This window comes from Geotrypetes seraphini, chromosome 14 (assembly GCF_902459505.1).
Source record: "Geotrypetes seraphini chromosome 14, aGeoSer1.1, whole genome shotgun sequence".
In the NCBI taxonomy this organism is placed as follows: domain Eukaryota; kingdom Metazoa; phylum Chordata; class Amphibia; order Gymnophiona; family Dermophiidae; genus Geotrypetes; species Geotrypetes seraphini.
The window spans coordinates 61009239-61036714 of NC_047097.1; the positions used below are offsets into that span (position 1 = coordinate 61009239).

A 27476-nucleotide genomic window follows, 5' to 3' on the forward strand; every position below is an offset into this window, starting at 1 on the left:
ACTCGGGAATTTGTACCCTATCGGGGTTGGATCTAGAAGCCTATTTCACAAAGGCACACAGCTGCCTATGTTGAATTTACAAAAGGAGTACAAAAGGAGTAGTCTGTAAAATCAAGCAATCCCTATACAGTTAATCCTGACTGAAAGTGATATTGTTGCTGCTGCCAGCTATGCATGAATGTGATCCTCTGTGGCATCTCTAAGGAGATACCTTCGTCCTCAGGCTGGGACAACAAACATCCTGTATTTGCTCTCCAAATAGGTAGCCATGGAGAAGAGGGCAGTGACCGAAGGAGAGTACTACTACTATATATTATTTCTATAGCGCTGAAAGGCGTATGCAGCGCCTTTTCTTTCTTTCTTTATAAATTTTTCAAATTACATACCAAGTAATCACTTGTACAGAAAGTAAGTTAGTAAAGATATGCCCTATAACCGATATAAATCACAGTCAAACCTATTTAGATAAAAGTTAATAGAGAAAATTATTTTCAACTAACCCAATTCAAGTCCTCAAAATATAGATCCAAGATTACAATTTAGCAAGCAAAAGAAAATTAATATAAGAAGATAAGTTACACACAGAACTGAGATATGGGCAGTTTATATAAACTATAGAGCTGTTGGTTTCTCTTTATCTAGTCGAGACAAAGCCAGAAAAGCAATTAACTACTGAGGTTCAAACAAGACATATTTAACTGAACGGTAGCAAATAATACACTTGCAAGGATGTCTTAAGTAAAACGTCGTTCCCAGTGAAGTGACTCCAGGTTTCAATAATAGAAATTCTCTATGAGGCTTTTGAGTTTCTCTAGAGAGGTCAGGAAACATTTGTATTTTACATCCATAAGAACATAAGAAGTTGCCTCCGCTGAGGCAGACCAGAGGTCCATCTCGCCCAGCGGTCCGCTCCCGTGGCGGCCCATCAGGCCTATTGCCTGAGCAGTGGTCCCTGACTATTTCTATAACCTACCTCTACTCCTATCCTTATAACCTACCTCTACTCCTATCCCTATAACCTACCTCTACTCCTATCTGTACCCCTCAATCCCTTTGTCCTCTAGGAACCTATCCAAACCTTCTTTGAAGCCCTGTAACGTGCTCCTGCCTACCACAGCCTCCGGAAGCGTGTTCCATGTATCCACCACCCTCTGGGTGAAAAAGAACTTCCTGGCGTTTGTTCTAAACCTGTCCCCTTTCAATTTCTCCGAGTGCCCCCTTGTACTTGTGGTTCCCCATAATTTGAAAAATCTGTCCCTGTCTACTTTTTCTATGCCCTTCAGGATCTTGAAGGTTTCTATCATGTCTCCTCTAAGTCTCCGCTTCTCCAGGGAGAACAGCCCCAACTTTTTTAGTCTGCTTGTTTTTAAAGAAAAGTCTCAATAACCATATTTTATCTATTGCGAGAGCTACAGTCAAAATATGGTTAAAGTACATTTGTAACATTCCATAGACAGTCCCTGCTCCGAAGAGCTTACAATCTAATTTAGACAGGACATTTCAGGGTTGGGGAAGGTTATAGTGGGTCTAGGTATCTGACAGCAGTGAGGGGGGGGGAGTTAAGAGTTCAAAGCAGTTAAAAAAAAAAAAAGTGGGCCTCTAGCTGGGATTTGACCACTAGCGCCCTCTTTGTGCCACAGCCAGAACTTGCTCCGAGTCCGCAAGTGTGACGTCACTACGCAGCTCCCGTCGCCCAAGAAGCGTGGCGGGCCGGCTGCCCTCGCGGCTTCGGCGTCTACAGCGCCCTCTGGTGCCGGGCGGCCGCTTCCGGGAGCGCCGCTTGCACGAGGGGCGGGATGAAGTGTCTCGTCACCGGGGGCAACGTGAAAGGTGAGGCCGCCGCGGGTCCGGTTCGGCGTCTTGGGCGGCTGCTTCGGTCCCGCTGACGCCCCGCCCCCCCCTGGCCGCGCAGACTCCGCTCGGGGCTCGTGCGCACTGCGGGCGCGTGGCCAGGGTCGGAGCTTTGCCTTTAGTCCTTTCTCTGCTTCTCCCCATTGCAAAGATCGGGCGACGTGTTTCAGGTGTATAAGAGAAGCAGGACTGGATTCAAACGGGCTCTGCAGGATTCAACGTGTTTGGCAGCTGTTGTTGCTCTTCTGTCCCCACCCCCAAGAGCTGACTTAAGACGTATGGCTCGTTTGTGATGCGTGTGTGCAGGAAGGAACGCGGTTCTTTATTTGTTTTACACTTCAATGCACTTAACTCGTGGGGTGGGTGTGTTTAAACGAGTTTGGTCTGGGCGTTGCTTTTTCCGAGCTCGACCCTAAATCATTACATTATATTACATCCAAAGGTCACTTGGACACACAAAGTCAGAGGCGTGAAGAAAGTACAAGAGGTTTATTACATGCTGCTGGAGCCCTGAGCTCCAAGCTGGCTCAGCAGTGCCGAAAACCAGGAAGTTACAGAGATATTTATTCATTTTTCTGGCTATACAACTGAATTCTAGAAAAAAGCTTTTCACCTGTTACTTTTCTTAACACTCATTGGTTCTAAGCTCACACTAGCAGGTCACTTATCTAACTCTTACAGTTAAATGTACAGAAGGGCAGGGTACATCATGGCTCAAACTCTTATCTATTTAGCTTACAATGTGGTAAGGCAGGGACATACATTTTAGGCAGATGAGGTCAATAGATTGTACACTGTTTTTACCTATGTAGGCCAAAGCAATATTTTAAACAACAGTTAACCATTTCATGACCCTACAACATTAGAGGCATAGAGGGATATGGGTGACTAAAACTACATCAGGTGTATACCTGACTGGGCCTCCGCGTGTGCGGATCGCCGGACTCGATGGACCATGGGTCTGATCTGGAGATGGCAGTTCTTATGTTCTTATGTTCTTATTACTGACTTCTATTCCGCCTGTACCTTGCAGTTCTAAGCGGATTACATCAAAAAGATAACTGGACATTTCCAGGAAGAGGATTACAATTAAAGGCGTTGGTGACTAATTCAATTTTGAGGAGAGGTTACAAAGTGGGAAAATGAGGGGAGTGTCAGAAGGAGCTGGAAGAATACCTTGCAGAGAGGATGCTGGTTACATTGTTGAGTCATAGAGAAATATTACAGGTAGGGAGAGGGAGAAGGGAGGATAGCATAGGGGAAAAGAAGGGGGTTAGGACAGCGTTGATAAGATACAGCAGTCTCTCTCCCCCCCCTCACCCCCCCAGGCTGATCCCACTTTAAAGGAGGAGTGCAATACATTTTGCTTATATTCCTTTTCTTCTGATGCTGGACTTAAGAGTGTCATGTTCTGTATCCTGGGCAGCAGAGCAGGAGGGTACCAGCTGCAAGTGTTGCCCTGGGGTGTCCAAGCAGGATGGTCTTGAGAACAGGACTGGAGGGAATGTTCAGAAGGGGGAGCAAGAATAGGTGGACAGGCAGTCCCCGGGTTAAGAACGAGTTACGTTTTTTTTAAAGCTGTTCTTAAGTCGGATTTGTATGTAACTCGGAACTTGTAGATTTTAAGATTCTTGCTGCTTACTTGTGCTCCCAGCTGACAAAAGGGCCAAATGTCCCCTCTAAGGTACAGCATGCTGCAGGAGGAGTGTAGGATTCTATGCCACTGGAAATCAAATGAAGCCGCACCTGCATTCTTAAGTACGAATCGTACTTAAGTCAGGCGTCTGTAATTCGGGGACTGCCTGTATGTGGAGAGGCCTAATGGTGATTGAAAGATGCTGAGAAGGTAAATGAGGTGATTAAAGGGAGGTTGTGGTGATGGCATGATGGTATCGGAAGGGGGGTGTTGTGGGTGTAGAGGAGCTGTTAAGATGAGTTGCCTAGTTCATGGGCATTCTATGATTTCCAGCTCACACCTCCAATTTAGTTAATTGTTGCTTTAGTAGTTTAAAAAAATTTTTTTTAATTGAGAATGGTCGATGACACAGCATAGTACAAAATCAACAACCGCAAGGCAGCAATACAAAAGTAATTGGGAACAGGAGCAAACAAACAGTGGGAAGAGTTCCAGCCTCAATACAAAGAAAAAGCCATTGCAGAGCCGCAACCAGCAAACAAAGCGGAAAGGCTAACCTATCAACACAGTATTATGCCTATCCACCATCCAATTTTAGCAATTAAATCCCCTCAAACACAATTGCTTTAGTAGTAATAAGATATATTATGCCCCTTCATCAGAGTCGGTAAAAATACCTACACTCTACATCTATCTTGGAATTTCCAAGACAAGAGGAAGAGCGTTCCAATTGATGCAAAATGCTGAGGCCAGGTTAATTTTGGGGGTAGATAGGATGACACATATGACACCAATTTTGAAGAAATTACACTGGTTACCAGTTTTGTTTGGAGTACAACACAAAATTATTTCTGTGATCCATCAAACACTGGTATTTTCAACAAGTCATTGCGAACTATAAACCAGGCAGATCTTCACGATCTGAAAGTAAAAATGAATTAACCTCGAGGAAGCACGGTTACTATGCAGACACCAGAGCAATGACATTCTGCATAGCTGGTGTTAAGATGCGGAATGCTTTGGTAGGTCAGTTGCGACAATGTATGGATCGGTTTCAATTCAAGAAACAGCTGAAAACCCAATTGTTTGCTCACTGCATTCTTACGACTTAACAGTTCTTTGGAAAAGAAAAGATAGTTCTCCCCTGTTGATTTTAAGATTTTAGTTTGGCATAATTATTATGTGACCATTTAGTTCTTAAGCGGTATAGAAAAAATGTAAATAAATAAACATATGGTACTTTAGAGCGACAAAAGCAAAGCAGTTTGGGGAAGGGTACATGTGGGACTCTCATTTTCGGAGGCTCATGTATGTTCTAGAGAGTTGCACGGGGACAGAAATCCCACCCATCCCCGCCAGGATCCTCTCCGTCCCCACCCGTCCCTGCCATGATCCTCTCTGTCCCCACCCATCCCCGCAAGGAATTACCTCCGTCCCCGCCCGTTCCCATAAAAAGCAGCAATTACTTCTGACAGGATCATCAATTCCACAGTTTCTTTTGTGTTTGCGCTGCTGTTTTCCTTGTGGAATCTCTTTGGTGGAACCCTTTTTTTGTTTTCTGTTCAGGTAATTAACTTATAAACTCCCTCTTTTACTAAGGCTGACGTGTCCATTATATTATATGGACGAACCCTGCTTCCAAAGCCTTCCATCCCCGTGGGAGTCCCGTTGGATGGGGATCCCCATGGGAGTCCTGTAGGCCAGAGGGGGGTCCCCATGGGAGTCCCATGGGTTAGGGTGGGATTCCTGCGGGACCCCCGCGGGACCTGCGGGATTCCCGCGATCCCCGTTCCTGTGCAGACCTCTAGTATGTTCACCAGCCTTACTGAGCTTTTCTGTATATGCTACAGCACATTGTACCCTACAGCAAGAAGGCATAGCATGTCCAGTTATTTACTCCAGAATCTGCATTTATTGTTTCTGTCTGCCTCGAACCATTTTATCTGAAGTTCGGTGTGCTGCAGTGCAGTTGCTGATTTCTCATCGTAAGGTTTAACTTCACTTCAATTCTCTTTAACCCAGCACTTCCCAAGCTGGGGATTGTGACCATGATAGAGGGGGAAAAAGCCACCTGGTTGGCCTGTGTGAGCTCACTGGGAGCCGGACATTACATCAACATTGCCGTCGATGCTGTTTGAGGGGCGTAGCCATGGATGGGCCTGGATTTGTTCATTTTTGCCTCGAGCCCACCTAAGCAGCCAGGAGCACAAATTGTGTAACTGGGAGATCCCTAAACACTGGACCCTGCCAGCTGAAAAAAAAATCCAGAGCTGTCTCAAGTCAAGTAAAACAGACTTAGGGAGCTCTGGATTTCTTCATCTGGAAGTATTACTAGGAATCCTCACTTAACTAAAGTACCCTTCATTTTGTACATATGGATGGCCAGAGGAAAGAAGAAAAGGGAGATAGAAGAATTGAGGTTCCTAGTAGAGAATGACACGGGGACAAATTTTTCCCTGTCCCCGCAGGAAATCAATTTTCCCAGTCCCATTCCTGTGAATTTTGTCATTGTTCCCGTCTTTGCCCCATTCCTGTCAGCTCTGCCTTAAATACACAAACTGTGAACACTTAATGATTTTAAAGTGTTTTGAGGCTTGTGCAGATGAGGACCGAGCTTGCAGGAACGGAGCAGAGACGGGAAAATGAGTTCCCGCGGGGACGGGGGGAAAATTTGTCCCTGTGTCATTCTCTAGTCAGTGCCTAGCACCCCCACCCCCACTCCACTCATTAACCCTTTCAGGACCATAAGGATCGTAGGCCAATTTTTGTGGTTTTCACGACATTTTTATGGTAAAAAGGGCTTGCAGATGCCAAAAAATTGATTTTTTTTGTGAAATATCATTATTTTTATTTAAAAAATCACACTTCTGGCTTATGGACAGTGTGGCAAGTGAATCTTCTCGTCAATCTGGCAACGACGCTAATGAATGAATGTCGGAACCAGTTTGTTTACATAAAGGCAGTATCATATGGAATCCGTACATATCAAATTTAGAACTGTAGACTATCCCAATCAAAATTTATAGGATTTTAAAGTTATGGGACAAATATGTCCCTTGGTCCTGAAAGGGTTAACCATTGGTCTTCCCCAAACTTGTTTCTGGTTACACTAGAGCAGCACAGATGCCAAGATAGAACTGAGATTTTTATGTTCTCATTTTTCTTTGTTAAAATGGGACCATGAGTACATAATAGTGTAAGGAATGCTGCTTTAACCTTTGTGGTGGTTGAAGTTATTCTTTGTATTCCCTACTATATTAGTTCATTTGCAGCTTACTTTGCCTTGTTTACAGGTTCAACATTTTACATGCTATCTCTTCCTTGTTTTGCAAACTTTTAAACTTTTGTTTTCTCATAAGGTACTGTTGGGCTCTGTCTCCCTGGATGTCTTTGCTGATTCTCTTCTGTTCTCCCTAGTGCTTGGCAAAGCTATTCACTCTTTGTCCCGGATTGGCGATGAGGTGTATTTTGAGCCTTTGGAGAATGGGGTAAGCGTGCGTTGTACAACAAATCTAAAAAGACGTCGAAATTCTCATGGAAAGAGGAAATCAATCCTCATTTATGTCGTGCTTTTTTTCAAACAGAAGAGTTCAAAGTGTATTATCATGGGTTGTCTGCATCTTGAAACTCTGTAAGCCTACTGGAGGATGATCGCACTGAGGTAGCATAATGCAGAAACTAAAATTACATTCAGAGGCGCTGAGCGCAATGAGGCAGAATTTGAGATGATAAAACATATGACAATATTTGGTGGACTTAAGGTTATTAGGCAATATACTGTTTATACTCGCATCTAACCTAGATTTTTGGCAAAAATAATGGCCCAAAAATGGGGTCTCTGTTTACATTTGAGTCTTACTGCTACTTTTCATTTCTATAGCACTGCTAGAGGTAACATTAAACATGTAAGAAACCATCCCTGCTCAATAGAGCTTACAACCTAATTAAAACAGACAAACAGGACAAATAAGGGTTAGGGAATTTCTCAAAAGAGGGAATGATAGAACAGACATGGACCCATCGCAGGCCTCTCCCCAGGCCCATCTTAAGCCCTGCTGGTCCAGTGGCGAGCCAGGGCAAGAGCAATCCTATGCCCCCGCCCCGTGCACTCTCGCTACTCAGAATGGCTGACGCGAGTTCTCACAGTAACCTCACGAGGCTGCTGCGAGTTTGGTTTCAACCTTTTTTGAGGGGAAAAAAGTTACCTCGGTTTATATTCAAGTACGGTATATACTGTAAATCAGTCTTTACTCATTCTACAAACCAGGGCGTTCATAATCGGAAAGTTCAGAAGATCGTTTCCTGAAAACCAGAAAATCTAGAGCTAGACTAAGTTTTCTGGTAGAGTTTTCCTTGAATGCAGAGGGTAGGAAAGGATATACAGCTAAGAGAGAGTGGGGCTTAGCTACAGGGGATCTTATTGGTCAAGTCCAGAAATTGTAAACCTGGTAATGGCATCAAGAGTGAGCCTCTAACCCAGGGGTAGGGAACCCCGGTCCTCGAGAGCCGTATTCCAGTCGGGGTTTCAGGATTTCATTGGGGAAATCCTGAAAACCCGACTGGAATACGGCTCTTGAGGACCGGAGTCCCCTACCCCTGCTCTAACCCAACTCTGATATGAGCCATTACACTGTATATCACAGACTCCATTTCATAAAAGTGCATTAGGTTGTAATAGCCTCATTATATGGCATTGAGAAATTCACTTACTCCCTAGGATACAACAGAACACACACAGGTGGATTTATGAATTCAATTTGGATGGAAGGAAGAGTTTAAATCCAGGTGGTGTCGGTAGAAGCTTGTTTATTTGAATATACTTATTATCCATGTCCATTGAAGAAAACCAGCTTTGCCAAATCAGTAAAAACCAACAGAAAAATTTTCCCATATCAATGTCTTAATAAAAGCACCCAAATGTATGAATATCAGCAGTTCTTGGTTTTAATTTTGTTTTATGTTTTGTTAAAACTTGATATATCGCTAAATCTGTACAGTTTTCAGCGGCGTATAATTAAAAATTATTTTTTATAACGTGATCTTGTGACTAAAGGATTACCGTATTTTCACGCATATAACGCGCACACGTGTACAACGCGCACACGGGTATAGCGCGCGGGAACAAGGAATTTATGTAAGAAAATTTGGTATAGCGCGCCCACGCGTATACCGCGCATGCTCCTCATTGAACTTTCATAATCCATGCCAGCGTTTAAGTCCTATTTATCTAACTGTTGCTTCGTATGCAAAATGACTTCACAAGAAATATTAGCTGAGCTATTTTAACTATCAGCAAATGCCGCCAGCAGGGAAATTACCAATGAAGTAATTTTGTTTCCCGGGTTTTCTATTGTAATGCCTATTCTATTGTGATGCGGTGTTTTCTGTCTTGCTGGCGCCCTCCTCCATCTTCCTGCATCGTTCACTGAAAGCCGCAGGCAGCTGATCCTAAGTGCCTCTTGCGGCTGACCCAGAAGTGTTCCTCTAACGTCATGACGTCAGAGGGAACGCTTCCCAGCCGCAGGAGGCGCATGGAAGCCGCTGCTACGGCTTTCAGCGAACGCTGCAGGAAGATGGAGGAGGGCGCCAGCAAGACAGAAAACACCGCAAGACAGAAAACAATTGTATAACGCGCTCACGCATGGTTATGCGCGGTTTGTAAAATCTTGTATAACGCGCGCGTTATATGCGTGAAAATACGGTAGTCATGCAAAGGGTACGGTTAAACATGTTTTTCCTTTTGGAAGCTGAGCTATTTTGCAGTGACAGAAAAACTTAGTGAGAGAAGAGAACTCCATAGTGCAGGTGCCAGAAGCAGGTCTGGTTTCCAGGATGGTCCAAGATTGAGTTAAGTGGGTTCTTGGATCTAGCGTGTAGAGACTTTCATAAGTATTTTATTGTGGAAATTCTGAAAATTGGGACTGACTTATGGCACCAGAGGCCAGGAGTTCACTGGGCCTTAGCATTAGTGCATTAATATTTAGAAGCTGTTCGGGTAGGTGAGTAGCAGATGGAGCAAGAGCAATGATCTTAGACGATTTGGGGAGTGTATTACAGGAAAGGAGGAGAGCTTGGACCAGGCTTGATGGCAGTTTCTTTGCATTTCCTCAGCTCTCGCTACGCAGTGTGAATTCATCCCGCTCTGCCTACGCCTGCTTTCTCTTCGCCCCGCTCTTTTTCCAGCGCTACGAGTATCCCGTCGCCAGCGATGAGGATCAGGATACAAACGAACCCTTCCACTGCAAGGTGTTAATGAAGGTGAGGAAAAGTTCAGCCTGTTGGTAGAGTAGACCATACATGAGCACAAGTGGCTTTCTGGATGCCCCACTTCAAAAATGCACGAGATGTTGGATCTGCAGAATCTTTCTGCATTTCCTGCATTATTTTAAATTGTGCATAGATGTTTGAATTTGTACATTTTAAGTATGTCATTTTGATTATGTATGTGCACTTGTAATCCGCCTAGTTCAGGGGTGTCGAAGTCCCTCCTCGAGGGCCGCAATCCAGTCGGGTTTTCAGGATTTCCCCAATGAATATACATGAGATCTGTTTGCATGCACTGCTTTCATTGTATGCTAATAATCTCATGCATATTCATTGGGGAAATCCTGAAAATCCGACTGGATTGCAGCCCTCAAGGAGGGACTTTATCACCCCTGGCCTAGTTGATAGGCATACTAGAAATTTTAAAAATTAAATAAATACTGTCTTAGCAAGAGAAGACAATAACTTTGTCTCTGAGATCTCACATTCTAAATTGTGCAGTCACACTCGGGCTATGACCTGTAAAGATTCCAGTGCCTGATTGCTTAATTGCTGTGGTAAAAAAAATGTATGTATTGAACTTTATGCTGACATATGAGAAAATTAGCTTTTCCTGAGATTAAGCACATCATTTTTCCCAAATATACCAGCATAGCTGTTCCCCCAAAGTCTTGATAGCTACGTGCAAGCTGCACATCAGCAGAATTAGTGCTAAGATGAAAAGTAAGTTCTCAGCTAGGAGCCGAGGATTGCCTCCCCTTGATCTTTTGGCTCTGAACGGCCCTTCCCATGGTAAAATGCAATGAGGCATTTTTGGAGGGACTTTATTTTTCTAGAACTTGTGGTCTGAACTGACCCATTTCCTAACTTAATTCATCTTTCCCTGTTGTATATATGGTCTCATTCTATTAAATTTTGCCCCCAGACAGACAGATATTGCTGATCCATTTTGCTTAATTTCTTTACAACTCTCTGCAGGGTTTTTTTTTTTTCCTATTACTGTGAATTTTACTTTGTTTTCTCACTGGCTCTTCACTTCCTATATGCTCCCTCTTATCCTTCTTTTGTCCCCCAGTCTGTTCTGAATGTTTTCCGTTCACTTTCCTCCTTGGAGAAGACAGTAGAGAAATGTCGGATCAGCCTAAACCCCCAAACCAGTCGTCTTGTCATCCAGCTGCTCTGCAAGTATGGTGAGTATGGCCAGTCTTAGCAAGGCATCCCCTAGCTGCCTCTGTCATGGCACGTGAAGTTATCCCCATTGCCTTCCCTCATCTTCCATGTGTATCAAGCCAGTTCTTCACTGCACTTATTTGTAATTTCAGGAGTTGTGAAAACGCACAACTTGTCATTCCAAGAGTGTGAGTCTCTGCAGGCTGTCTTCAGCAAGGATGTGTGCCCCAATTTGCTGCGTGCGTCAGCCAGGTGAGGGGAGAGAGGTGGGTGCTATGGGGAAGGAGAAATTGCAGGGAAGGGAGATAGGTGAGAAAGAGAAGAGTAAGAAATGCAAGGAGGGATAGGGGCACGGGTGTCATTGCATTTTTATGAGAGGGCGGTAAAAGAGACAGGTGTTTTGTTTTTATTTTGCTCAAACATATTTCAATAAATCAGTAAAAGGTTCAACAATAAAAATATTTAAAATATGTATATATTTATAAGAACAAAATATAATTAAAAAGGTGAGAGAAGAAAGAAAAAGAGGACAAAGGAGGAGGCAGGAGTTTCCTCTAAAGACCTTCATGGAATTTAGCACAAACCACTCGGGGAAGTATATTCTCAAGGTTGGAATTAAGTGAGTGAGTTGAATTAGCAAAAGGGCATGGTGAAATAAACGTAGCGTCGCAGGTGGCTTGAAATCATGCTGAGGAAGAAGAGGGAATAGAAAGATGACAACTATCTTGTGAGAAAAATGTGCAAGCTTGGAGTATAAGGGATAAATATGCCAGCCCCTCTGTATGAAGTGCTTTAAATGCGAGTACTAAGGTTTTAAATTGTGCTCAGTAAGAGATTGGGAGCCATTGCTCTGCATTGAACAGCGGTGTCATGTGATCTTATTTTTTCCTTTAATCCTTTATTTGGCATTGTTGCTTAGAAGCAACATGTGTCTTCTATGGCTCTTATGGGAGATCTTCATCTCCAAATGCCTGTTTACTTGGCACTGTTGCTCTCGTTCAACATCAAGTTACATAAAGCAGCCATTTCACCATCTTCTAATTAAAGGGTTAAGTTTTACACAAGCGGTATTGGGTGCCTAAAGAAATCTGACGGCAACTTTACAGACTCGGATGCAGACAAGGCAGAAATACTCAACAACTACTTCTGTTCAGTCTTCACCTGCGAAGCACCAGGATCCGGTCCTCGGCTACAGACAAAAGGGAATTTGGAAGACCCATTCCGGGACATGGAGTTTACTGAGAGCGAAGTCTGCCAAGAATTATCGAAATTAAAAGTAAACAAAGCTATGGGCCTGGACGATCTACACCCTAGAGTACTTCGAGAACTGAGGGATGTCCTGGCAGAGCCTTTAGCTGTGCTCTTCAATCTTTCCCTGAGTGAGGGAAAAGTTCCCCTGGACTGGAAAACTGCCAATGTTATCCCACTCCACAAAAAGGGATGCAGGTCAGAAGCTCACATCAATAGTGAGTCTCACATCAATAGTGAGTCTCACATCAATAGTGAGTAAACTCATGGAGAAGTTCATCCAGAACAGATTGGACACATTTCTAGATGATGAAAGATTAAGGGATCCCCGCCAGCATGGCTTTACAATCCAACCTGATAAGCTTCTTTGACTGGGTAACGAAAAAACTGGATGAGGGTGAGTCCCTGGATATTGTGTATTTAGACTTTAGCAAGGCTTTTGATAGTGTTCCACACCGTAGGTTATTGAACAAGATGTACTCATTAGGACTAGGAAAAACACTGACAGCATGGGTACAAGACTGGCTTAGCGGCAGACTTCAAAGAGTAATGGTGAACGGTATCCCCTCAAAAACATCAAAGGTGACCAGCGGAGTGCCACAGGGCTCGGTCTTGGGCCCGATGCTATTTAATATCTTTAGTAGGGATCTAACTCAGGGACTTAAAGGCAAAATTACATTATTTGCTGCTGATGCAAAACTATGCAACATTGTGGGCAGAGCAACCGGGCCCAGCACTTTGGAGAAGGACCTGCTTTTGTTGGAACAATGGTCCAGTATTTGGCAACTAAACTTTAATGCCAAAAAATGTAAAGTAATGCACCTTGGGAGGGGAAACCCATGCAGACCATACACCTTGAACGGTGAAAACTTAGCGAGAACCACTGCAGAAAGGGACTTGGGAGTTCTCATCCGAGAAGATATGAAAGCTGCCAATCAGGTGGAGAAAGCTTCAGCAAAGGCTAGACAAATGCTGGATTGCATCAGAAGGAGCTTTATCAGCCGAAAGCCTGAAGTCATACTACCGTTATACAGATCCACGGTGAGACCTCACCTGGAGTACTGTGTCCAGTTTTGGAGGCCACATTATCAAAAAGATGTGAAGAGAATAGAGTCGATCCAGAGAATGGCCACTAAGATGATATCAGGACTTAAAAGACATCACATATGAAGAACGTCTGACCAGACTGCGCCTATATTCCCTCGAGAAACGCAGAGAAAGAGGGGACACGATAGAAACATTCAAATACATCACGGGTCGCATTGAAGTGTAGGAAGAATTATTTTTTCTTACGGGTCCCACGGCAACAAGAGGGCATCCGCTAAAACTTAAGGGGGGAAGATTTCATGGTGACACCAGGAAATACTTCTTCACCGAACGGGTGATTGATCGATGGAATAAACTTCCACGCCAGGTGGTCGAGGCTAGTAGCTTACTCGACTTCAAAAGTCGATGGGACAAACAGGTGAGGGTGCTACAGAGTTATGCATAAAAGATGGTACACCAGGGAGGGAGGATTCTTGAGTGGGCAGACTTGTTGGGCCGCCGGCCCTCTTCTGCCGTCATATTCTATGTTTCTATGTTACATCATAGCTTTATTATGGTGGTGGTGGTTTTTTTTTAATGTCTTGGGACATTTTTAATGAAAAGTAACATACACTTCTCCCTCCGGATCCACGTGAGTTAGGGGCAGAGTTGGCCCATGAATATTAAATAACCGTGAATAATATTCGGCCAATTCTGTCCTTAACCCCCGCTTCCCCCGGCTATTTTAAGCCCTGTAAGCCCCCCCTTAAGCCGAGAGACTACGGGAGCTCAAGGCAGCCATTTCTTATGAGCGATCTGCAAGGGGCAGGAGCGTGGGAAGATCGCTCCTGCCCTGAAAACCCACTAGACCACCAGGTAAAGTTTAAGGGGAGACTTACAGGGCTTAAAATAGCCTGAAAAATTTAAAATATATATATATTTTTTTTTTTTGGTTTAAAAATTCCGAATAACCGAATCTGTGGATGCTGAAATCTCGGATTCGGAGGGGAAAGTGTAAGTCCATTTTAATAAGAGAATAGAAGATGTATGCTAGACGGAGAGACAGACACAGAGGGGAACACTCAAGCAAGAAAGGGGGGGAGGGAGTCTTGTGAGTGATAAAACATTCCCTTCTTTTCTTGCTGTTGCCCCCATGTAGGGTTCTGGTGGATGCTGTGGTTCACTTCCCTGCTACGCTTTCTGAAGTGACCCTGGCTCCAAGCTGTGGTGGGAGGGTGATTTTCAGAAACTACCTGGAGGAAGAAACAGGTGAGAGTGAAACATTTGGCCTGCCTCAACTGTATCTCTGAGCTTTAGGTAAAGCATTTTGTTCAGGAGGTTCAAGATGGATAGTGATAACCTGGTGCTCTTCCCTCTGGAAGCTGCTAATTGGTGTAATGTGACCTCTTTGTTCTAGAGGGCCCTGATCCTCTAATAGGATCATTGCTGTCTTTAAGAACATGAGTTTGAATTGTGTTACTGATGTAAGCCCATGTTCTTATTGGGGGGGGTTTAATTATTTATTTTGTCTGGGTTTTTTTTGTCATTTTTATTGTGACCTGCTAAGAATTTTGAATTGTGCAGGATATAAATTTAATTAATAAATAAAATATTAAGTCAAATCTTTGTACGTTTATGACATTTTTTTTATTAAATCGAGAGAGATTACACTGCATGAATTTGAAGGAGCTTTGTGATCTCAAAGCCTATTTTCTATATTTAATATTTTCAAGAAAAAATTCCGCAACCTATAAAGACCCAGTTTTCACCTGGACTAATACAATTACTAAAGCACAGTTACTTACCGTAACAGGTGTTATCCAGGGACAGCAGGCTGATTCTTGACTGATGGGTGACGGCACCGACGGAGCCCCGGTACGGACAATTTTAGAGTGATTGCACTCTAAGAACTTAGAAAGTTCTAGCTAGGCCGCACCGCACGAGTGCCTTCCCGCCCGACGAAGGCGCGCGGTCCCCAGTTTCTTAGTTTCCGCGGAGCTAAGAAGACGCGTGTTTCCAACGGCTGTTGGATACTCTTTTTTTCGCCTTCCCGCTCGCGTATTTTTTCTCGTGAATTTCTTCACGTTTTATTATTTTCTTGATAATATTTTTTTTAAAAAAAAAGTCTATTTTTTTCCACTTTTTTCGGTCGGCCCCGGCGGGGCCTGTTGGCACCATCAAAGCCTCGGGCTTCGATTTTGCTACGGCCGTTTTTCCCTTCATGCCCCCGTCACCGGGTTTTAAAAAGTGTCAGCAGTGTGCACGCCCTATTTCTTTATCCGACCCGCACAAGTGGTGCCTCCAGTGTGCACCCAGAAACGTGCACCCGCTGTAGTTCTCTTCAAAAGAGAACTTTGAAAAATCGCCAGATTCAACAGCGGATTCTTTTCGGTGCCACTATGGAAGTCCACCGGCATCGATCCGGCAACTTCCTCTAAGTCGACACCGGTGGTTTCGAACTGCAAGAGATATCGTCGGTGTCGCACCCTGTAGGTAAGCCGGCTAAGAAGCCATCCCCTACTGTTCTTGGCCCGCCAGTCGAACAAGCAGTGAGCCAAGTCCTGCAGACTGCGCGCCGGCCCTGCAAACGCTCCGCTCAAAGACCCAGTTTTCACCTGGACTAATACAATTACTAACACACTTTAGTGCAGGGGTGTCCAACCTTTTGGCTTCCCTGGGCCACATTGGCCGAAAAAAATGTTTCTAGGGCCGCACAAATGCGCAAACGCTGCAGCAAGACACGGGAGGGAGCCGGCAAGACGGTAAACACCTGGGGGCAGCAGAGAAAAACACTGCATCGCCTTCAACTGCGGCCGCACAAAATACTTCACAGGGTCACATGTGGCCCTTGGGCCGCAGGTTGAACACCCCTGCTTTAGTGTTTAAATAAAAAAAGGACCATTTCTTCAATGGAGGGTGAGGTTCACAGTAGACTGAGGCAGAGTCCTAGGCTGTGGTTTGAAAGGATTTAATGTGTTTTGGTTGGGGGGGGGAGGAGAATGAAGCCAGATAATGGGGGTTCTCACAGTTGCTTTCTCATGGTCCCTGCAGATCCAAGTAAAATGATGTTAACAGAAATGGCACTTAACGAGGATGAGTTCCTGCATTTCCAGATCAGCAAAGAATCTGAAATCACCTTCTGCCTAAAGGAATTCCGAGTAAGTTTCAAGCCGAGTTCCCTGTGTCCGTCCTTGGAAGGAGACTGTTTCCATCCCTCTAGCCCCTCTGTCATTCTGGGAGGGGCTGTCCCTGTCACCCCTCAGAGCTCACTCTGTCCCACATGGGAAATGGAGGATGCTCTCCGAGTTTCCTCTGTAGGACACTAGAAGAGGGATGTTGCTATCCCTTTCATTCCTACAGGTTCATTCTGGGAGGAGCTGTCTCCGTCCTTCTCTTACAGGAAGAGGGTTGATGCCATCCCTTTCATTCCTAGACCTCCTTGTGTCAAACATTGGGGTTAGAAGGATGGAAACAGTGCCCTTGAAAGAGGACCCCTCCCTCTCACTCAGAGGGATATCTGTCACCACTCCACATGGTGGGGCGATTGGGGGGGAGCAGGATGCTCTCAGGGTTTCCTCTATTCTACACAGGGAGAGAGCTGTTGCCATCCCTTTCATTCCGACAGGCTCCTTCTCCCTCAGTCTGGGAGATACTATCTTTGTCCCTTTCACCTCTTATAATTCCCTCTCTTATATGGAGAGGGCTGTTGCCATCCCTTTTGTTCCTAGGGCTTCCTGTGTCCCACCTTGGGGTTAGAGCAGTGTCTCGTAAACTTTCCGGCCGATGGCACACTAAATTCAGTGCCCCGGCCGGAAGGCACTCAGAAATGCGCGGAGGGCCATCTGGCCACGACCCGCTTCGGTGGAGGGATTCGGGAGTAGAGAAGCCGGCCAGGAGGAGAGTCATCTGCACCGGCTGACTTCCTACAGGATGTGCCTCTCGTGGACGACGCTCCTCCTTGCCAGTGTGTCAGAGCACACCTGACATCTCAGGAGGTACACTGGTGTGCCACAGCACACAGTTTGCAATACACTGGGTTAGAGGGATGGAAACAGTGCCCTCCTGAGATCCTCTTTCTTACTCTGAGAGGGCTGTCTGTCTCTCTCCCTCCATCCCACAGGGGGGGCAGGATGTTCTCCAAGTTTCCTCTTCTATGCAAGGAGAGAGTTGTTGCCATCCCTTTCATTACTACAGGCCCCCACTCCCTCACTTTGGGAGGGGCTCCATCCCTCTCTTTACGGAGCTCCCTCTATTCCATATCCCTTTCATCCCTAGGGGCTGTGTCTGTCCCATGCTGTCTTGATCTCCTCACATACAGAATTCCCTTTGTTGCATGCTGTGAGGTGTCTCTTGCTTCCTCTCACCTTTTGTGACTTTGTTTTCTTGCTGTGTTTCAGGGTTTGTTAAGCTTTGCAGAGTCCTCCAGTTTACCTGTCAGTATTCACTTTGACATTGCCGGTAGGTGAGTGTTTTGGGGATAATTTCTCCAGTTCTCAGCGGACGAGCGGGTTGTGTAGTGCTAATAGTTATATTACATCACTACCTGGAGCAGAACATATCTGGTACCAAGCCCTCAAAGCTTAGAGCTTTCCAGGATGATCAGCTGTGTCTTCATGTGGCGCCATCTTGGTTCTGTTTTCCTCTATTGAACATTCAGCGGTTTTCCTCCTCCAAATAAAATGGAATGTCCTCAGCCACTTCCTGTACAAAAATCAATGAAGGACAAGTCCCCTACTAAGGAAGGGTTCAAGGGGAGGCCATTTGATGTCGCCTGTCTCGGTACTGTTTCTAGTAGGTAAAGAAGCTGTAAAATAAAAGAAAAATTCAGGCAACCCAAAGTAAAGAACATTGAAATAATCAAAAACAAATCAGTCTAAATAAAATGTAAACAGAGCACAAAATTGAGTTTATATTAATTAAAACTCCACGAGCCACCTGATTAATTTGAAGCCAAAATGATAAACGAGAGACTGATAATCACACCCAAATAGTTCACCTTGTTACTTACTGGAATTTGGGTACGGTCATTAACTAACACTAAAACATCAGAGGCAATATAACAACCATCAAAGCTGATAATGAGCCTCGGGGTTTTTTTTTGGGGGGGGGGGGGGTTCATGGAGAGGTCATTTTTTTAAACCACTTTAGGCCTTTGAGACTGAGCAAAATACCATCAGCATAAAGATGGAAAGAAAAGACCTTGTTCTCCGCTTCAATCATTGGTTATCATATAAATGTTGGAGCAGGTAGTGCTGATCCCTGGTACACACTGTGTTAAGACTAAGCCAGGGGTAGGCAATTCCTGTCCTCCAGAGCCAGGTCAGGTTTTCAGGATATCCACACGAAATAATGCATGAGATGGATTTGCATCTCAAGGAGGCGGTGCGTGCAAATCCATCTCCTACATATTCATGGTGGAGATCCTGAAAACCTGACCTGGCTCCGGCTCTCGAGGACAGGAGTTGCCTACCCCTGGACTAAGCCATCATGACGTCTTATCACTAGTATGAACCTGAAGCTTTCTATATGAGGAAACCATTTCTAGATTAGGCCACTCGTCCTACATTCGTCATCTGTTTGTCATAACAAAGTACTGTGAATTACAGTATCAAATACCTGGGAAATATCAATAAAAAGGAATAGGCTAGTTCAGTGGTTCTTAAACCTGCCAGTCGGATTTTCAAGATATTCCTAATGAAAATGCATGAGTGAGATTTGCATATAAAGTAAGTAGTAGGCATGCAATTTTGCATATTCATTAGGGATAGCCCTATTGTTTTCTCCATATATTCTCCTCTTTACTTTAAAAGTACCGAATTGTAGTTCTGTTCCCTCTTACCTTGTGTATTAATCAGTTTGTAACTATTTGTCTAACCCATTCTAAATATTAAATTGTACGTCTAAATATAGGTTTATACAATTTTGCACTTCGCTTAGTAGAACTAAATAAGCAATTCATCAAACTAAACCAGGGGTCTCAGAGTCCCTCCTTGAGGGCCGCAATCCAGCCGGGGTTTTCAGGATTTCCCCCATGAATATGCATGAGATCCATGTGCATGCACTGCTTTCAATGCATATTCATTGGGGAAATCCTGAAAACCCCGACTGGATTGCGGCCCTCAAGGAGGGACTCTGAGATCGCTGAACTAAACTAAAACTTGAAATTTGAAAACCTGATTGGCTGGGGGGGGGGTGCCCCCCAGGACAGGTTTAAGAACCACTGGACTAGTTGCTGGAGGCTTTCAAGATCATTAAAACATCATACAGCAGTGAAGTTAGTAGTTCTTCTAAACCATAATCTAAGTGAAAGCTAAACTGCCACACGTCTTAAATGCTCCTGGTCCTTGACGTAATTAAATGACACTCAAATCGTGATATGTTTGGACTGTTGCCCAGTAGAGACGGGAGAAAAATGTGCGTAATAGAAACCAATTAATATTCTCACACAAGTACAGTAAATGCAGATGACCCAAGAGGAAGGGGAATTTATTGTTATTGGACTGCATTGAGTTAATTAGGTAGATATGACAATAATAAAAATGTTTTCAAGTAAATTCAAACTGACCAGACAAAAAAATGATTGGCAAACCGTGTAAACAAAGAGCTTAAATTTTCTTTTTTTATGAGAGCTGTTTGCAATCATGTCTGTATATGGTGTTCAACTTGTTATGCATGTAATCTTTGTAAACCGTATTGTTAATATACGGTATATAAATTTTAAAATAAATTTAACAGCAAAAACATGCAGTCAGCAATCCATGGACAAAGTGGGGGCTTCCGGTCTTTCACGCCATACTGTATCTATATTAGAGGTCTGCATGGGGATCGCGGGAGTCCCACGGGAATCGCCCCTTAACCCACGGGAGTCCCACGGGGACCCCCCTCTGGCCCACGGGACTCCCACGGGGATGGAAGGCTTTGGAAGCAGGGTTCGTCCATATAATATAAAGGACACGTCAGCCTTAGTAAAAGAGGGGGTTTATAAGTTAATTACCTGAACAGAAAACAAAAAAAGGGTTCCACCAAAGAGATTCCACAAGGAAAACAGCAAAAGAAACTGTGGAATTGATGATCCTGTCGGAAGTAATTGCTGCTTTTTATGGGGACGGGCGGGGATGGAGGTAATTCCTTGCGGGGATGGGTGGGGACAGAGAGGATCCTGGCGGGGACGGGTAGGGACGGAGAGGATCCTGGCGGGGACGGGTGGGGATGGAGAGGATCCTGGCGGGGACGGGTGGGATTTCAATCCCCGGGCAACTCTCTAATCTATATACCTGACTGCTTGCTCTGTTAGTTAGCTTTTGTTGTTGTTTGTGTTTGTTTTTAATATTATTGATACCTACAAAGTGGTTTACAATAATATAGGTCATTCCAAAAGGTAGCAGAAGAAATGTAGAATTATGCCATTTTTTTTAGAAGCATTTTGATATCCCCTGCTGGCACTTCCGCAGCTGCTTCTGGAGGACCAGGCAAAAGCAGCAAAGTTTCACGTGTTAGGATTCAACAAGATCTCGGGGTTCAAGTGGGTGAATTGGTCTCTGCCCATCTTGCACGCACTTCTGAACAGATGAAGAAGAAAGGTACACTGTTGAGGCATTAATTAGGAGGGGATATCTGCAAACTTTCCCTTCCATTTTCTGGGACGTTGAACACAACTCGGAGATAAGGTAGCAAGAAGACAGCCATTGGTACTTTCTTGGTCTGTATAATGGCATTGTTTCTAACAGCTCCAGATATGATCTGAAAAACTATGAAGATTGGCATGTGGGATCTCTTCATGGAGGTAGTTAGGGGGTGGGCCATTAGTGTGGGCAGACTAGATGGGCCGTGGCCCTTTTCTGCCGTCATGTTCTATGTTTCTATGACTTGCCTGTGTATGATTGCTACATAGGTAGACATAACTTACTGGGAATTGCAAACATGAATTTAGTGATAAGAAGTCTTGACTTACCAATTTATGGAAACTTATCAAAGATGTAAATAAACCTGTGGGTACGGGCAGGCCGGTTAATTTACTGTATTTGCACTTTCAGAAGGCACTTAAAAGAATCCCCCATGACGGCTATCCCACTGTGGGTTGATAACTTGTTAAAAGATAGAAGAGTTGGATTAAATGGTCTCCCAGTGGGGCGAGGTAACTAGAAGAGGGCATCAGAGCTTTCTACTGGGGCTGTTGCATTTGTGTAAATGGTCTGGAAAAAGGAGCAGGAGTTGCTCAGATTTGCAACTGGAACAAAATTATCCAAATTGCATAATGTTTGAATGTGGAGAACTGCAAAAAATAAAAATAAAAATCCTCACCAGCCTGAAAAGCTGGGCTTCTAATTGGCAAATGAAATGTAATGTGGACAAGTGCAAAGTGATGCATATGGGGAAAAATAATTCTAAATATAGGTACCGTATACGGTGTTGGGCTCCATATTAGGAGGCAGACTCCCTAAGAAAAGAATAACTCCCAGATTGAGAACAATACATTGGAATTTCTTAGTTTAATGTGTGGTAGTGGTCAAAACAGCAAATAGAATGCTAGGAATTATTAGTAAATGAATCGAGAATAAAATAGAGAATGTAAAAACGCCTCTGTGTAGATCTGTGATGCTGTGGCATTATTGCATACCAGTGCCCACTAGAGAATGACACGGTGACAAAAATTAATCGCCGTTCCCGTCCCCGCGGATAACCGTGGGAAACCATCTTCATGTCATTCTTTAAGGAGAGAGGGAAGAATCAGAGTATGAATGGCCACAACCACTGACCCGCAAGCTTTGCTTTGAAGAATGCTGGTGTAGAAGGACTGAGGTTGAAATAGACACTAAAAACTGACATAGGATTATTTCCCGCGGTTATCCGCGGGGACGGGAACAGTGATGAATTTTGTCACCGTGTCATTCTCTAGTGCCCACCTCCCCCCCAAGATTCTATAAAGGTTGCCCAAAATTGGGTGTAGATCCCAGATCAGTGCTCAAAATAATTAACGGGCTCCAAATGACTTAATTATTGAAGCAGAGAAGCACTTAGAACTCCTTTTACGAAGCCGCGTTAGCGGTTTAACACACGTAATAACGCACGCTAAACCGCCGGCCGCGCTAGCCGCTACCGCCTCCTCTTGAGCAGGCGGTCATTTTTCGGCTAGCGCAGGGGTTAGCGCGTGTTGAAAAGTCGCGTGCGATAGCGGCTTCGTAAAAGGAGCCCTTAATTGGCATTAATGATTTGGCTGCGCACTATTCTGTAATCATGGGCACCTGAATTGGATCATGCGCCATTCGAAAGTGTCACTTACACCCTATTGTGGTTTAGCACTTATTTGTATATTGATTTCTGCACATGTGAGGCAATCCATGATGGTGTGCAGGCAGAGGTGATGTACCTTTGCCCTTAGTGTGAAGCGCTGGAGTTCTTCTTCCTTTGCTGATCCTCCACACTGCCTCTTCCCTTAAAATTATTGATTTATATAGTTTCATTTACTATTGGGTTTACGTTATCTTACCTAGGGGTGTCTCGTTAGCATTCTACACTCTCAGAATCCTTAGACTGTTTTTTGCCTTTTGTTTGGACCATTCAAAAGGGAAGCATGGAAGCGGGAAGGGCATTCACAAAAGATGATGAGCATAGTGTTACAGAATAACAAGGATCCACAGCCAAATTGGGTGTCAGGTCAAAAGCGTGCCAAGACAAAGGCGCGCGCAGACAATTGAGCGCAGTGTGGAGGTGCGTGCCGCATAAAATTACTGTTTTTAGGGCTCCGACGGGGAGGCGTGGGGGGGAACCCTCCCACTTTACTTAATAGAGATTGCGCCGTGTTGTGGGGGGGTTTGGGGGGTTGTAACCCCCCACATTTTACTGAAAACTTCACTTTTTCCCTGATTTTAGGGAAAAAATTAAGTTTACAATAAAATGTGGAGGGTTACAACCCCCAAACCCCCCACAGCGCCGGCGCGATCTCTATTAAGTAAACTGGGGGGGGCTCCCCAACAAAACCCCCCGTCGGAGCCCCTAAAAACTGTAATTTTCTTCGGCGCGCGCCTCCGTCTTGCGCTCAGTTGTCGCGCGCGCCTTTGTCTTTCGCGGGGTTGTCTATGAACCGCCAAATTGCTTTTCAGAATTTATACCAGGTTTCAGCTGGCCTAAGTCCTCACGCCCAAAGTTTGGGCGCCAAATTCAGCGCGCAGTGCTACTCCTATAAAGGCTGCTCACGCCGAAGTGCCCTTTATAGAATGGCATTGAATTTTCAGCGCCTTTTATAGACGGTGTCGCTCTAGGTCTCAACAGTTCCCATTTTATGCAGTGGGACCTGCAGAACGTGGCACAGTGATGTCATAGTGCACAAGATGTACAGAACTAGGCAAGGCACAGGGAAGATTGAAATGATAAAAAGGGTGGCTTAAGGCTCTTTAGCTTAAAGAGACAACTCAGAATCTTGAATAGGGTGGAACAGATAAATAGGCTTTAACCCTTTTAAATAGGATCGAGATTACAGGACACTCCATAAAACTAACGGCACATTTAAAATGGAAAAAGGATTTTTTTTTTTTTTTTTTTTCACTTGCTGCTCAATTGAGCTGTGCAAGTTTTGTGCCAGCGGATGTGGTTTAAAAGGTGATTATATGAAGGAAAAATCCATATGAAATGTATTCGCAAATGGACTTTAGAAAACCAACGCTTATACTACCACTACTATTAATTATTTCCATAGCGCTACCAGATGTACGCAGCGCTGTACAGCGTCGCAAAGAAGACAGTCCCTGCTCAAAAGAGCTTACAATCTAAACAGACAAGGCAGACAGCTTATCCCTGGCATTAGCAATAAGGAATGGATCTGCTGCAAAGTAACCTGTGTGCTACTTTGTAGTGGGACAGACTGATGCTGTGCTCGACAGATTTCTTCTTTGACCCACATGGCTCCTCGTGTGTTCTTTTGCAGGCCTGTGGTGCTCAGTTTAGAGGATCCAGTTTTGGAGGTTCACTTTGTCCTTGCCACACTGTCTGAAGCAGAAGTTAGTGGTTCCCAGAAGCTCACAGGGGGATCGTGCACGCAGGATGGTAACAGGTATGGAACTGAGAAACAAAATCTGTACACTGTCTTGGAACTCCTCTAATCCCAACACCACCAGATCCACTCAAAAATTCAAACTATCCTTCCCCTCTTTAAAAGGCATATCCCAAGCAGGAAAACTAGGGACTTCCCTCTTCTTCAGGATCACCGAACTCTGGAACAGTTTTACCACCCCGCTTTCGGTGCCTGTCCTCCCTCCAACTCTTCCGAAAACATCTGAAAACTTGGCTTTTCGCCAAAATGCTATGACCTCTCCCTCATCGATTTACTAATTCCCTCTAAACCTCTCTTTCTAAGTCCTTCTACTCTTCATTGTAGTTTCTTTCTATACCAATTACTGTAAACTGTGCCAAGCTCTACTTCTGTGGAGATGATGCGGTATACAAACTTAAGGTTTAGTTTAGTTTAGTTTAATGCGTCTTTTCCTTTACCGTCTCTGTAAGGTGAGTTGTATTGGGCCACGGCTTTTGTGTTTCTGCTTTTAAGCCATCATCTATAGCTTTATTCAGTAAAGATTGTTTTCCTTAAACATAGAATAGGGTTAATCCTCCATAGTGACATTAGAAGGCAACGCTAAAGCTTTATGATGTCACAGATAAGCAGGATGACTTAAGACTGTAGGTATAAATTTACTGTAATTCTCCTCTGCTCAAGAAATTATGATAGGGAGAGTGAAATATTGACATGTAAAACACCTCATCTACCATCGATTTGTAAAAACTTTATTAGATTTTTCAAATAAGCAAATTGAGTGCAGTTGAAGATACATTAAGTAACTTCATAAAGAAATAGAACTCAGTAATTCACCTGAAGTCCACATCAAGAAGGGGGAAAGAAAGAAAGAAACAAACAAAAAAAAAAAAATAGCAGTCTAGCCCCCAAATCCTTTGTATCCTTTGAGAGAGGAAGTCAGTACAAGAAAATATATATTGTGGCACAACTTTATCCCTAAGAACATTTTCTAACCATAGTGGATTGAAAGAAAGTTGCCCCTGTTGTAATCGCTTACTGTTTCAATTGAAGGAAGATTTTTTTTTTCTTCAGTTGAGCGACTTTGGCCATGTCTACAAGTAGACCCACCTACTGTCGACAGAAGGAAGCATCCTTAAATTTACAAGTAATTTTTTTAATTTAAAACTTAACGTCAAGAATTCTGTAGGAAAAGAAGACATGACCAGAGTAACAACGGACTCCAAAGAGTCTACCCTTCCCTCTTCTCTGCGGTCCAATCTTAATCCTAGTAGCAGATACCAATCCCTCTACCATTGGTTATTTTTCAAATTGTCCCTTGCGTACATTTTCCACAGTTCCAAGAGATCTAAAAGTCTCGTTTTTGAGAAGCTTGGATTTTCCTCTTAAGTTAAAAAAAAATAAAAAATTGGCTCCTCTTGAAGGTAAGCAATTAGGTCAAAGATCCAAAAATTTGTCCTAGGTTTTAGTCATTTAAAATGCTTCAGTTGCAGAGAAATTTTTAACAAGTAGCCCAATAGAAATAATTTGTGTGTGGTTTTTGTTGTTGTTGTTAATAGTAACCTCTGTCTTAACCTTGGAGCCCTTTGGGGGGATATGAATCCCTTTAGCAGTTGTGTACTTTTCCATGTATGTTGTAAGAGCTGTTATCAATAAAGGCCTCTTTCAAAGATTCGTCTGTCTACACGTCGTCTTTGGTCATCTCCAGTGTTCTGTTACTGTATTTTGATCTGTGAAGATTGCTCCCTTTCTTTTGCTTCTCTTCAAGGATTTTGGTGCACTTCTTGAAGTGATGATCTTGATAAATAAAAAATTATCCTCCTGTTTTTAATACATATATTCTCTGCTTGTAGGTTGTCGCCCTCGGAGGCGGTGGGTGATGATTTCCAGAGTGATGATATAGATTCTTACATGATCGCCATGGAAACCACAGCAGTGGAAGAGGCCACAGTAAATGGCTGCCAACTGCCCCATAGCCCAACCTTCCCACTGAAAGGAAGTAAACGAACAGAGGGGAGCAGTTCCACACTTTTGAAGCCTGGTGGCAGAAGGAAGGATCTCTTAATGCTTTCGAATAACAAGCCGGAGTCTGAGAGTGAGGGGGAAAACGAAGAACCAGGAGAGGTTCCAGGAACACCCCCTAATAAGAAGGTACAGATGGTGCAGTCCATAATGTATGAGCTATACCACCAAGATGTTTGGGGGGAGAGGGAAGACGGGGGACTCTAGACGTTTAGAATTATTTCTCCTGATCTCCTTCCTGTGACCCACAGATATTACACCAGAGTATGCAAATCTTTTCCATGCATATTCATGTTGGGTATTCTGAAAACTTGACTGGGTTGAAAAACACACAGATGACTACTACTAATACAGAGATAGCTGGGATAGAAAATTTAGCTCTTAAAGCAGGGGTTCTCAACTCAGTCCTTGAGATACCCTGAACCAGTCAGGTTTTCAGGATATCTACGATAAAATGGGCATCATCATCTCCATTGTATGCAGATCTATCTCTTGAGTCTTCAATGTGGGTATCCTGAAAACCTGACTGGATTTGTCCCAAGGACTAGGCTGAGATCCATCACCATTAGGCTTCTTTTTTTTTTTTTTTTGGTCCTGGAATCTCTTTGTCGCACAGCTTATGTAAACTATCCATAGTTCAAAATGTAAACATAAGTGTTTCCTGCTGTCTCCTTTTTTCTGTCAGTTCCGCTCTTTGTTCTTTGGATCAGTTTTGTCACAAATGGATGCCCTGCACCACACTGGCCTGAGTGAGGAGGTACTTGCAGAAGCCAGCGACGTGGAAGAGGATTCCTGAAAGCCATGAACCCATATGAACAGAAATACCCTGGGTTAAGAGACAGATGAGAACAGTGGCGTATTTGAGATACTTTTGTTTGGTCTCCTGCAACTCTGGCTTCCGTGTGTCCCCCCCCCCCCCCCTGTGTGCAACCATGACTGGTCTGGGTTGCAGAACATATGGGCTGAACACTGGTTTACTTTCCAATATTTTATGGAGTACAGAACCTTTGTCAATATGCGTGCTTAATTCCTTATCTCCTATACCATAATGCTCCTTTGTTTTATATTTGTGCAGGCAAGAATAATTGAAAAATAGTCTCTCTTTTTTGCATCTGGATTTCATCAGGAAGTTGTTAATGTCAGAGGCTATATAATCTGTTCCTCTCCATTTTCAGCCAGCATGTTTTATGCATAGCCTCTCATTTTATTCCTTCCTAATCAGCTCTCAGGAAGCAA

The 27476-nt window shown here is 43.9% G+C and overlaps 1 protein-coding gene across 2 annotated transcripts; it reads left to right on the forward strand.

Moving 5' to 3' along the window:
* Positions 1–1672: 1672 nt before the first annotated feature.
* RAD9A (RAD9 checkpoint clamp component A) lies at positions 1673–27476 on the forward strand. 2 transcript variants are annotated; one of them, XM_033920601.1, is made up of 11 exons: positions 1673–1830; positions 6905–6975; positions 9599–9745; positions 10827–10941; positions 11074–11173; positions 14355–14464; positions 16247–16353; positions 17593–17657; positions 24117–24242; positions 26072–26369; positions 26926–27476. In XM_033920601.1, exons 1-11 carry the CDS (start codon positions 1797–1799, stop codon positions 27034–27036), a joined length of 1284 nt encoding a protein of 427 aa, XP_033776492.1. In that variant the 5' UTR covers positions 1673–1796; the 3' UTR covers positions 27037–27476. The 2 variants fall into 2 exon arrangements, with proteins under 2 accessions (XP_033776492.1, XP_033776490.1); XM_033920599.1 differs by lacking the exon at positions 1673–1830 and adding an exon at positions 2094–2210.

Bases quoted from the DNA above. Each gene is read 5' to 3' on its own strand.
- RAD9A (XM_033920599.1), top strand. From the start codon at position 2,144: ATGCGTGTGTGCAGGAAGGAACGCGGTTCTTTATTTGTTTTACACTTC. The intron at 14,465-16,246 runs GTGAGAGTGAAA...TGGTCCCTGCAG, and splicing joins CTACCTGGAGGAAGAAACAG to ATCCAAGTAAAATGATGTTA. The intron at 17,658-24,116 runs GTGAGTGTTTTG...GTTCTTTTGCAG, and splicing joins CACTTTGACATTGCCGGTAG to GCCTGTGGTGCTCAGTTTAG.